We start from the raw sequence: 13,834 nt of genomic DNA on the forward strand, positions 1-13,834 counted from the left end.
AGCAACGATATAATGGCCTTGGGTTGCAAGCATTCTGAAAATCAGTGCTGGAAAATATTTTAACTCCTATGGAATCATGCAAGATGTCTTCATTGTGTGATAATGGGGCTGTGTCACTAACTACCACTTTACTGTGTGACTTTGTAAAGTCTTACAAAGACTTATTCATCCAACTTTCTTAACTGCCATATAGGTGAGGCCTGTACAGAAAAGTCACATTACTCAATGACTCCTTTCTGTACAATCGTTAAATGATCTAAAAGTCAGAAACAGTAGAATACAGTGAATTTTTTAATTAGCAGTTAGCAATGGGAGCAAAATAACTTAGCTGTAGTCACTGTTATTCTATATGAAATCCAAATCTGCTGCTTCATGGAATGTAAGCCACCCAACAACATCAGCATGTGTATCAGTTTAGGTATGCTAGACCCTAGTTCATAGGTTAATAGGGTCTATATTAGAATGTCGACAGGGCAGAAGAGCGAATGCCCTTATGTCAACACAGCTTAAACAAAACCACTAAATCTTGAAAGGCCAGAACAGTGATTTTTTTCACAGGGAAAAAAATCACTGGGCCAACAAAAAAAAAACAACAAACCGACAGACAAAATAAAGTGGGGGGCTTCGACAACCACACCCCCCTCGAAGTGGGGGGCTGTGCTCCCCACACCCCCCTACTTAAATATACCAACTCTGAGATCACACTACAATGGAGGAAATGGCAAATTCCTGATAATGGCCCAGCAATTTTTTTTTTCACTGGGAAAAAAATCGCTGTCCTGATCAATTGAGATTTAGTTGTTTTGGTTAAGCTGTGTTGACATAAGGGTGTTCACTCTTCTGCCCTTTCGACATTCTAATATAGACCTGGTTAATACGTATAAGGGTGTTCGCTCTTCTGCCCTGTCGACATTGTAATATAGACCTGGTTAATAGGTATATGATGAAAATGGGCTTAAAGGATATGGAGTATCACCTTAATGGAAAACAAAACATCTGAGCTGGTGTAAGAGGTAAAAAGTATATGCAAGACATACCTGGAGTAACCTCTATTTTCAGCATCAGCTTCAGAATCAGAATAATTAGATAAGGTTGGTCTTTTACCGATCAGATGTTGTTCTATGGGAGATGTTTCATACAAGTACATTTTGGATGCTTGAATGAACAGAGCAGAAGAGCTGTGAACCGATTACTTCTTGGTGAAAAGGCGCCTCTATATGATAGGGGAACAGCCATGTAGAGATGCAAGATCCAAATGAATAGCCGGAATATCTGCTGCAGGCTTTAGTCTAGGATGATTTCTCCTTCTACCTTAAACTCACAAAAAAAACACCACAAATAACACACAAGCACAAAACAAACACAAATATAAATACAAAAAATGCTAAAACCACAATAGTATTTTTAATATAAATAATATAGAGTTTTTTAGCAAACGTCTGCTTTCACTAGTCTAAAAGCTTTCAATTCTCAGAGTTTAAAAAAGCTGATTCCACCTTGTTTTAAATAGCAAAAAAAAAAAAAACTAAATACTTAATATAAATAAATAAAAATAAAAACAATAATAAATATAATATATTAAATAATAAAATAATAAATATAATATATATTAATATATAATGTATATATAAATATATAAAATTATTATATTATATTAAAAATAATGTTTTTATAAATTAATTAATTTATTTACATGTCTATAAATATAAATTATTATTTATTTAAATATTTTTTATATTTATTTTTCTTTACTATAAAACTCTAATTTAAAAACTTCTGTAAATTTCTTTATATTTCATTCAATATCATTTTTTTTCAAATTAATATAATAATTATTATAGTTGTTAAAAATTATTCCTTCATAGATTTTTAGTTCTGATAATGCTTTCTTAACTCTGTTTTTCTTATTTTGATTTTTGATTCATCTATTTCCCATTTTTCTTCTTATGCAAATATAAAATTCAAATCACATTTTCCTTCATTAGTTTTTTATAATTTTTGAATTTTATTTTAATTTTTTTTATAATATATATATTTTATATATATTTAAAAATCATATATCCTTGCATCTAGCAGAAAAGCATTTATTGCCCATCATTTTGACAATTTGCATACTGATGTATTGTGAATGAGTATATAGTATAAAAAACATTTACATTTTCAAACCTAATAAAAATCTAGATAAATATTTCAATATTTTAATTATCAATTCATTATAATTAAAACATAATTAATATTTGATAAGTTTATAAGAAATAATATGAAACTGATATAAGTAAAATAATATAATATTGTTTTCAGCTGGGATAATATTTGTTATTGTGTATTAATATTTCATTTCTTTATATTTTTTTTTATTATTTTAAATTATTTATTTTATATTGTTAATATTTTTATGCAAGAAATTTCATTTTATAGTGATATTGTTTATTTATGATTTTTGTTTTTTTTTTTTTTTGTTTATTTTTTTGTTTTTGCTTTTAATTGATATTTTTTTTTTTTTGTTCCTTTTTCTAAGTTATTTTTAGTGAATGCTTTTGCTGCTTTAAATATTATTCTTGTTTTTTGTTTACTTTTATTTTTTAGCGGCATACCTGCTTTTATTTTGGCGTTTTTTATTTATGTTTTTTGCTGATGTTTTATTTTAATGAGACATTGGTGCTTTTCCATTTCCTTCTACCTTAGAGAAGACCTTGACTCTGCTCTGTATTCCAAGTGAGGCAGAGGAACTTGAGTCTGACTGGACCATGTTTAGGACTTCAGTGCTGAGGCAGCAGCAGCAAAGAGTCACCCCTGGAGAGTGGTTACTGCCTGTTATGGTAGAAACTATTGGATATACTGGTGTCATCAATGGTGAGGGAAGCTGTCAAGGTGAGGAAAGAGATCATCAAGGCAATGTTCCTTGAAGGTTGCTATGATTGATTTGAGAGGTACCAGCTAGTCAAGGAGGACAGAGTACAAAAGTCTGGTATGGGAAATCATGACGACAGACTATCAGTTCCTACAGATAATTCATTAACTCAGGAAGAGGAAAATAGTGTTGCTAACCAAGGAAGTCCTAAGTTTTACTGAGAAAAGTGTCTGAAGGTGTAAGTCTGACAAACTTAATAACATGGGGGGCATGCTTTCTTACCACAAGGCAGTACTTGAGTATTCTGGGCTGGAGTCCATTGCTGCAGCTGAAGTCACTGTGATAATCAGAGGGCAATCAGTGGTAAGGCTATAAGTGACAATGACACTGGGCCAGAAATATTGGCAAGAGAAGGCAGCACTATGGAAGTATAGCTAACTTAATTCTTTAGCATTAATGGATTGAAAAGGCAATGCCTTTGAACTGGTAACTTTGAGTGGCAGTCACAAGAATAGAGATCAGGGATGTTTGTTTCAGATATTGGGGGATTTCATTCCTCACCTTCTGCAGTTTTAAATACTTTGCTTGAAAGCATAAAAGGTAACTCCAGCTGGTATCTGACTTGAAGTTTGGGAAATGCAATGTGCATTCTACTGGCCATAGAGAAGTGAACTAGCTCTGTAGTCTTATGCATTTGTGTAAGAAGTTGCTGGAGCTTGTTAATGCAGTGTACTTGATTTGTAGAGTTGGATAAGGCGTATGACAGCGTGCTGTTACACATATAATGAGAGTTCCTGCAGCCATGAGGTGTACAGAAGTCACTGTTGAATGGTATCTTTCTGCTCTTTGAATGAAATTACTGATAGCTGCATTCACATTATTGGCAATAACTCACCTTTATTGAAGGGAGATGTTGGATTTTTCAAAGGCTGTGTCTTGTAATCTATTATGGACATATTATCAGACACATCTTAGGTTGGGGCAATGGCTAATTTGGAATAGTAGACATGGCCATCTTTGTTTTTGAACATGACACTTGGAATCATTGACCATTAACTCTAACATGTATTCAAAACAAAAAGAAAGAAAAGTGAATTGCCATCTTCAAATGTGGGAGGCGCAGGTGGAGGGGAGGTAAGTGCTTTACTAGTTGAGTTTAAGTACATTAGGGTCTTGTTTGCAAGTTTCGGTAAAGAGTGCTATGCCACTGACAAATGGATTAGGCCAGTGATTACAGTCTCACAGGAAATAGATTGATCTGTAGTGCTGATGTGAGAGCTGAGGCCTCAGACAGCAGCCATGGTTTGGTGATCAGTCTAGATCCTCATTCTCACCTCTGATCAAGATCTGTTAAGAGTGACTTAAAAACAGGTGATGGATGGAAGTGGTGGAAATTATGTTTCTATGCAGGATCACTAGGCTTACTCACTGTGACAGGGTGAAATGACTTGTGATCCAGGAGATCTTCAGACTAGAGTACAGCTGCTTATTCATGTGGATTGAGTGGACCCAGCTAAAGCAGTTTTGTATGCGTCTTTTAAGAAATCTGCATGGGCAGTTTTGCATTGGAATTTTCTAGACATAGTCCCCTGAGATGAGACCTCAAGACAGGGCCAGAGCACTTTGGAAGGTATTATCTCCCTCGGTAGTCCAGTGAATACCTGCAGCTGGAAAAAGACAAGTTTTGTATAACCTTCTTAGTCTGGTGTCACCGCTTATCTGAAGACATGCAAGGATAGTGATTGATAGAGTGAGTGAGTGAGTGAGTGAGTGAGTGAGTGAGTGAGTGAGTGAGTGAGTGAGTGAGTGAGTGAGTGAGTGAGTGAGTGGATGTGTGAATGAGCTTTCCTACCATGGTGGTGTTGAGTTTTATGTACTTGATGAATTCCCCCCCAGTAGACAATGGAAAGTGAGGTTCTCATAGCTGACCACATAACTGTAGGAGGAGGAAATCAGATGCTTAGCAGTATCACATGGGAGTCTGGTCTCTCACCAAGTGAGTGAGTGAGTGAGTGAGTGAGTGAGTGAGAGAGAGAGAGAGACATCCATCCATCTTTGAGTATTGGGCTCATATAATGTACAAGATGAACATAAAAATGTATCTCTTTGGATATTTAATTTTGCATCATAATAGCATTTTAACATTCATCTTTTGAAAGTCATGAACCAGAAAAGGCCTTTATTTACAGTCTGAAATCATAAGAAGTCATTTTCTTCTCTTTATCATCAGTTTTACAGACTGTTATGTAACATATAACAGGCATGAAAACATTAAAGGTTACACAGATTACTTTAAATGTATTACATTTAACTTTCTGGTTATTTTTACTTACTTTTTTAAATTTACCTCCTTTTACCCCTACTGCCCACAAAGAGCTACTGTAGGTGCAACTGATGCAGAATATCAGGGGAAGGGAGAGTGAAGGAAACTCAAGTAGCTAGTGGAAGCTAGTAGACATGTTAGGAATATACAAAGTCTGAACAATCAGAAATCAGAGGTCAAGCTCGAAATCAACCCTTGAAGGTAATAGGCATCAGCACAATTTGGGTGCCACAATGCAGTCCTCATCATTAGTAAACTTATTAATAAACTGCACAACTGTCTTTGAGACAATCCAGCCTGCAATATGAAGTTCAGAAATACAAACAATAAATAAAGAAATAAATAAATATTTTAACAGGACAAAACACATTTTCAGGTACTTTCTATTAAGACTTTTTGGCCTTATCTCTAACTCTGATTCTTCATTTTGATACTCCCCATATGGCCCATTTGTTCCTCTTGTGAAACAAGAAGCAGGAAAGGAGACTTCAAACTGTGGCCGAGGGAAGGATATATTGTTTGGAAGGGAAAACTTGGTGAGAGAAGGACTCTCCTCCTCCCAGGACAGCCAAGTGTGGAATGATTCCAAGTGTGTCAGACCAGATTCCCATGTGCAACCACAAGCGTCTGCTTGTCCCCTCTTACAATTGTGTGGTCAGCCATGGGAACCTTACTTTCCATTGTCTACTGGGGGGCCATTAAGTGCAATAAACCCCACATCCCCCAAGGAAGGAGAGCTGCAACACCTACTCAGTCTACATCTCAGAATTAGCCCCTCAGAGACTTTATGTGAAGTATCCATTTATCCCGGAGATCTTGAAAATGAATGTAAATGGGTCTAACTGCTAAATTGCAATAACTCAACATCCTATATGATAATATGAGGAACCAGTTAGATAGTCCTTAAATCTTATGCCAGGTCAGTTTTTATCACACACAACACTGACCTTCAAGCTAAAGGATGACTGTTACCAGATGGCATATATTTAACACACCAAATATTATACTTAAAATATACATATATTAAATATTCAGCTGTATAATTTTAAATTACTCCTAGGTATTAGTAAGTACATGCAGACAGGCTCAAAGCACAAAGAACCTGGCAAAAGAGAAATATGTGTTCAGTGACATTTACATATCTCCTTTATTAATGTAACATGGAAAATATGTGATGTTTAAAATAATCATATCATCGTCTTTTATATTAAGGAAGAGTCAAAAGGGGAGTTGTGACCAATAGGTTTGTTTTGCAATAGGACCAAGAAAATGCATGATCACCTCTCACACAACTAACATTAGGGATGTTTCTGTTTTTTTTTTAAGTAATTTCATCAATAATACCCAATGTACAAGAGCCTAATGTGCTCTGTTATAAGTACAGAGACTACGACAAAATATGTAACGTGAGGTGCAGAAATGTAAATAAGAAACTTTTGGAAATGTAGGAACCTGTTAGTCTGTTGAAAAGATTCTTTCTGAATGCTTTTAGTCAACTCTCAATGGCTGAAAATGAGTTTTGACAATCATTGAGATTGCGTTGTCCCCCACTGTTGTGCAATGTCAAAGTTAGTAAATATAATGTGGGAGATGTATGTGTGTGGAGAGTGAGGGTGTGTTGCTCCCCCCTGGAGAAAAGACCTTGTTTTCTAGTCCTGAAAACTGCTTTTGGCCATTAATTTTCTATCAAATGGCATTTTGATAAATTACATTCAATACATAGATGTGAGCCCATAAATTCACACACAAAAAAACAATATGTAGCAAAACAAGGGTAGTCAGGGTACCTAACGTGTATAATTCATCATTGTTGTGATATTTTTAAACACTAGGCATCAATGTTAGAAACTGGCAATGTTTGATTGGATGCAGCTTAAAGATAAATGCTTTCACAAAAATATCTTTAGGGAAAATGTGTGTCTATTCTCAGAAAGTTATTAGAGATGCTAAACAATTTGATTAAATGATAAATCAACAAAAGGTTTTGATGAGGTTGTGACAAACTCAAAGCAGGATTTTAATCAGTTTTGTACAAAGTAAATTCCATTGCATACATATGCATTTTATATGACACTAGGGCTTTATTAAACAGTGTAACTGTTGAAGAATTAGGTTAAAAACATGTATTTCTAACTGATTTCTACTTATTCAGCAACCTGCCTTAATGAAATATCTCATAATTGCCAATTCTATATAACTTCTAATATAGATACAGATATAGATATATAGATATAGATACAGATATAAATAATATCACAGGTTCCACATGTTATGAACAGATAATGAAAACTATTATAAATCTGGCCCGACTTTCCAAAACTGAAGAAGATTAGAATATTTATGGTTTAATGCTTGCATAATTATTTTCAAATGTTTCCTAAATTAACACATTTCAAGTTTCCTAAATCAAATTTAAAATTTAATACATGCCAACAAGAGCAAAGTTAAAATGATTGTATGCCCATGATGCAAGCTTAACAGTTTCAGCTATGCTATAATCAGGCATTCTTATTCTCAGCAAACTGCAAGATGACTTTATTTTCCACAATAATGACAAGAATTCTACATAATAAAAGTGGTATTTATTTTGTGAAGAACAATGCATGTCAGTAACTGAGTCTTTAGAAAGCTTGATCTCAACACACAGGAGAATGTTATTCTTTCTCTACCATAAAGACAAGACTAAAACTTATTACAAGCTGTAATAACTTTAAGGAACAGAAGGGAAGTTAATTAGTGACAGAAGTATGAGGGGTGCTGAAAGATTTACTCCTGAAACTAAAATAGATTATGCAATGTATTAGTTTCATCCATTAACATTACCTTTGCTGGAGTACAGCCATGAGTTCCTTGCAAAAATTTTCCCCATTTTTGGAATAAAGCTTTAGATTTTGGAAGACTATATCATACTGTGGAAAAAAAGAAATGTCATCGTTATAGATATTCATGATACAATTCTCAGAAGAAGACAGCATCAGAAATATCATAAAATGGGTGCAACTGCGTTGTAGTTAGTCAGAAAACTGATTTCCATTTAAGTTCCTGAAAGACATGAAGAGAAATAATGCATGCTTTTGTAATATTTGTATTGCAGAAATAATACCTCTTAAGCATTATACAGGTCAGAGTTCCAACTTTTATTATGTTTTCTCACGTGGATAACAGGTGCAACAACAGGGCAATAGTTAAAACATTTGTGAGCAAAAGAAGGATACTTTATGCAGACATAAATTACAAGAAAAATTGTATATAAAATATGCACCACAAATACAGTCAGGGAACTCCAACGAAAAGCAATATAAAAATCCAAAAGTGAAAAAAAAAAAAAAAAAACAACCACCAAAGCTGCAAGTCAACTGCTTTTTAAAAAGGTATGTGCTTACTTTTTTAATAAATGGTTGACTCACAGCTTTTTTTCAATTTTGCATTTTTATATAAATTATTAGATGACCGTACAGGAATATGGCCCAAAGGTAAAACAGTATCATTAATGCCTACTACTGGAGCACTGCACATCTATCTTATGCTGAACCATGGCCTCTGCAGTGACTAAGTCACAATCCAGGTCGGAAGGATTAGTATTTTAACAATTAAACCTCAGAATCAGCTATAATATCCTCAAACTATAATGCTTACTGAATGATGGTGAGACCCAGTCACGAGAAATGCACAGTACTGTTGCATTGCTCATTACATGTTTTACAATGTGGAATAAGGCAATCTCTCTTAAACAAATATTATCAAGAAGCAAAACTTTTAGGAGAGCAGCATATGCCTGGATAGTATTGGGTAATACCTTCTGCAACAGACCATTCTAAAGCTGGTTCTGACAGAATTACTACAAAAAGTGATAATTCTGGTGCTGATGGTTAAGAGTCCAGGAGGTGAAGATGTGCAATCCAGCAGTTATCTCTTCATGTTGCTTTACTATGTTCCACGGCAGACTCAGTCTGCATTAAAATGCGGATACTGTGTTTCAGAGTGACAAAATTTAACAAAATGAGGGTACATCCTAAGTATGACTGTCATGTGTTTTTACTGTCTGACAGGCTATGAACAACCTATACTCCAAACCCAAATAAACTATACATTTTATAAATGTGCAGCAGAGAGATGAACACTGGCTACACAATATACAACCCTTTCAGTTATGACACAGTGCCCTACAGTGTTCTCTTTATCACACACAGACACATGCACACACATGCATGCATGCACCCACCCACATCCACACACATGTGCATCACTCAGTGTATGCAGGCAAGGACAGACACCCACAACAAATCCCATGAAAGGGTAACTACTTTTTTTTTCAAGTGCCACTGGCCATCTTCTTGCATCCTTGGTACTTTGCTGCAGCCAAATAGCAAACCTGTCCGCTACTAACACCAATGACCTCAATTAATGTACACTGTTAAATATGTGAATGTGAACTATATTGCCTTAAATTATAGTAGCTCTGGACAAGACTAGATATCTCTTGACAAGTTTCCTCTTTTCATAAAACGCATGTTAGCTCCTCTGTTTAAATACATCCTGTGAAAATACCTTTGACCAATTGAATAACTGACCAGCCACAATCTTTTACAGTAAAATAGTAAAGTATTTTAGCAAAGATTAGTAATACGAAGATTAGCAAATATACAGAGAAGTTATACTTTTATGAGGAAATCGAATTAGAAATTGCTTTACCAGTCAGCTTTAGAAAAATCTGTCTACAGTCTTGATTAGCTCTACAACTTATTCTAGCTAAAGAAAGATTGAGTTGCCTAGAAAAGTATTTTATGAATGAAACAGTACATGAAATATAGGCAAAATAGTATAATATAATAAATAACTCATTTTGTTTTTCCGGAAAAGTGTCTCTGCCATAGGATATTCCTAATCAGAGTGCTTTTTTAAATTTTATATTATTCTTTAACCAGCTAATCCCAGTAGACAAAAAAAATGCCTTATGAAGGGGAAACTTGGAAGCACTGTCGGGTTAATTGACATGCTCAGATTTAGGAAGTAAGCAAATGGAGGTGAAAATAATCAAATCCTAAAACCTGGTCTACAGAGCCTTAATTATCTGTGCTAACTGCCAGACTGGTCTTAAAATGTCTCCCTATAATGTCAGACACTTTTATTACCTAAGATCTTTTATCATTAAGTATCATACGTTGAACTACAGGGCTGCTATTAGGCTCTGACCACTATGTGTGTGTGTGTGTGTGTGTGTGTGTGTGTGTGTGTGTGTGTGTGTGTGTGTGTGTGTGTGTGTGTGTGTGTGTTTGTGTGTGCGTGTATGTGTGTGTTTGTATGTGAATGCATGTTTCTGTGTGTGTGTGTTTGTGTGTGTCTATCTGTCTGTCTGTCTGTTGAACGCATGTATGTGTGGGAGAGTAAGTGATGAGAGTGCCTGTGCCAACACAATGCATCAGCTGCAAACTGTGATTATTGTAGCAAAGAGTTTGTTATTGCTTACACTAATCAACAAGTGATTCAGAGACATGGAAATTAGCTGATAATGAGGTCTTTCCTCATGACAACGAATGTATATCTAATCACTGGCTTTCATGAGCATGTTAAAGGGGTCTTTTCGCCACAGCCTTACTGCTCACATCAGGGCTTCTTCTGAATCCTGGCCTCATTAACAAGTAATATTCCATTAAGGATGGAAATGTGGAGCAACAGATGCAGTTTCTTTTTTGAAAGGTCAAAGTCAGGATGGCTGGGTGACTTCAAACCAGTCAGCATTTCCTATGGAAAAACATATGAAGGGACTGAATAGTAGAATAAATTGAAATTATAGAGGCATATTTTCTTACCCAACAAATTTTCACAAAGACTATGTTCCACAAAACTATTCAAAGTGCTTTATTTAAAATGGTAGCTAGGCCGGCTGATAAAGAGTAATGCAAATGTATTCACCCTTAGTAATTTATTAACACCATTTATGTTTAAACATACTAACCACAGGATTGTATTACCTCTAGGAGCAGAAAATATTCCAGTATCATTTTCCCCAGATTTGAGAATTCCAAAGGTATGTAACCTCAGTACTGGTATATTTAAAAAAGTGGGATAGTGGGGATATGGGTGGAGAGATTGCAATGCCTGCAAAAAATAATTTGATTGGAATATAGCTGTGGGTGATATTTTACAATACCCTGTTGTTGTCATCTTGATGTGTAACTGTCATTTGAATAGTGATTTTTTTTTTTTTTGTTATCTGCACTATTTGTAAAGTTGGAATCAGTGAGATGGGTTTTACTGGCTGTTGTCATTCAGTTTAAATACAACTTATGGGAGATGTGATTACTTATATTGGTTTGCTTTAGCAATGGAGACCATTTTAATTTAAGAACAAATGGAACAAATGCAGTCAGGGATTTAAGTCAAAAGTCAGAGAAGGAAAGATTAAAGGGTAATCAACAGGAGAGTGGCAATTTAAGTTGGAAATATATCTGGCTGATACTGCATAACATTTCCAATATATTAAGTGCATTAATAAAATGCAAGAATGTGACATATTTCAGTAAAGTTCAATGTCATGTAGTTTAACACAAACAAGATGGAGAGGGAAAATAACCAGTACAAATCATTATTTCTTTGCATAATGTGATGCATGTGCAGGACACACTTTGAACATATTGGTTGTAGCAAACATAGTAGGACATCTAAGAGAAGGCTGAAGTGACATATGAACATTTGATAACATTTAGAAGGCAAAAGTAAAAATTAAGCTGAAACTGGAGCTTACAGTAAGCAGAAAGAAGAGATTGGATGAGACAGGTGCATCTTATCTAGACTACACCTTTTTTTTCTGCGCACAAATAATGGTTGCAATTAGCTTTCTTTGGGGTGTCATTCCTAAGGGAAAACAGGAAAAGTCTACTCTTGCATATTCTGTTTGATAAGAAATGTGCAGACAACAGAGGTGTATGCGGAGAAAATTCAAAGAAAGCTGATGCAGGCACAGATATGACCAATACACACTAACAGGAATTGTAACATGACTCTGAATGAGTACTACACCAGGGCAGTGTTCCAGCGTTACCCCTGGAAAAAAAGCATTTGTGCCTTGCGAGCTTTCCTGGTTAATGAAAGAATAAAACCTAAACTAAAATGTACATAATTAATGAAGGATATAGGTGTTTTAACTAATTAACAAAAGCTGCTGACTTTACATTAATGTTTATTAGCAATTATTGATTTATTAATTAACAGTAATTAACAGGGACTCCCTAAGATTGAAAAAAAAACTGCCTTAAGGAAATCACTAATGGAAACACTGATAAAGATAACATTACTTCAGGCGCATTATATATCTTACATCGGCCTGATTTTGAACTAGGATTCAATGTTGCTGAACATTACATTGACTACATATTTGTAGTGCTGAGCGCAGTAAATATTTGATGTGGTCCAGTTTATGGATCACAAGACATGCAGTCTATCATCCGCTGGTTTGGTTAGTAAGTACAATCTTCTACACAGACTCCTTTGTTTCTCCATAACTTGTAACTGGTTTTAAAAATGTCTCACTTTGGCATCTCAAAGAACAAGCCTAATTTTATGTACTGTTTGTTGGTTTGTTTGTTTGTTTGCTTATTTGTTTACATTTTACAGATCTGTGCACTGGACTGTCTGGACCCTTTTAAGTAAAGACCTGTCTACAATAACTGTCCAAATTAATAAGCACGTCAATCAAGATATAATGTAGGATCTCAGCTTAAGGTTTATTAGAAGCCACACTGCTTTGTGAAGAGTGAGGCAGTAATGATCACTGTGTGGTTCTCCTGTCATAATACATCTGCAGATCATCTTTTAATTTGGCTGATTTGCTGGTAATTTATTTGTAAATGTTACAGATGCAACTGAAAGGAACATATTCCAGAGCAAGAAAAAAATAGCTCTTTTATTCCAAACATCATTTTCCTTTCTAGTTAAAAGATTTTATCTCCATAAAAGATTGTAAGCAATTAGTGTATATTATGTATAGGTCAGAGGATGCCGCAGTGGTGCAGCGGTAGCATTGTTGCCTCGCAGCAAGAGGTTTTCCCGTTCGATTCTCGGCTGGAATGTGGGGAGTGCCTTCTGTGTGGAGTCTGCATGTCATCCCCGCAGTTGGGTGGTGTTCAAAAGGCATGCGTAAATGCGCATGCTTTTGTTGAAGGTTGGACGTTGAGCTGGCACCTCAGCATTCGTGAAAATCTACTGCCAATTTTAGCAGACCGGAGTTCCGCTGTGGTGACCCCTAACCGAGAAAAGCCGAAAGACAAACAACAACAACTTATAGGTCAGAGGAAATGGCAATGTTTGCTCAGCCCAGACTCATGGTTCAAGGGTTGCAGTTGATCAGGCTGGGGCACTTCTGGGTGCCAACGCCACAGATTTCACTTTCACGACATTAAGATATAAGCCAGTTTCCTTTAGCCTATTGTATATTTATGCTAAACTGCATTTGAATGTTGTACTTACGTCTGAGCCCTAAATGATGATCACCATGTGCAGTTACTAAATGACAAAGCATTACTAGTGTATTATTACAATACAGTAAACAATAGTGGTCCCAGGATTAAACTCTGAGGTACTCCCCTCTGTATTACATCTAACAGAATACTGGCTGTCAAGTAAAAGACACAATTATCTGTTAAGTAACTTGTAAACCATTC

The 13,834-nt window shown here is 35.3% G+C and overlaps 1 protein-coding gene across 1 annotated transcript in view; it reads right to left on the bottom strand.

Annotated features, from left to right (window-relative positions):
- NOSTRIN (nitric oxide synthase trafficking) overlaps positions 1–13,834 on the bottom strand; it is a 702,548-nt gene that overhangs the window by 594,949 nt on the left and 93,765 nt on the right. Inside the window, exon 2 of the mRNA XM_044075591.1 lies at positions 7,998–8,083. Within this exon, the coding sequence (XP_043931526.1) occupies positions 7,998–8,083 (86 nt within the window). The remainder of the gene's footprint in view (positions 1–7,997; positions 8,084–13,834) is intronic.

The sequence above is a fragment of the Protopterus annectens genome, chromosome 6.part1 (genome assembly GCF_019279795.1).
Source record: "Protopterus annectens isolate FY-2018-M chromosome 6.part1, PAN1.0, whole genome shotgun sequence".
Lineage (NCBI taxonomy): Eukaryota > Metazoa > Chordata > Ceratodontiformes > Protopteridae > Protopterus > Protopterus annectens.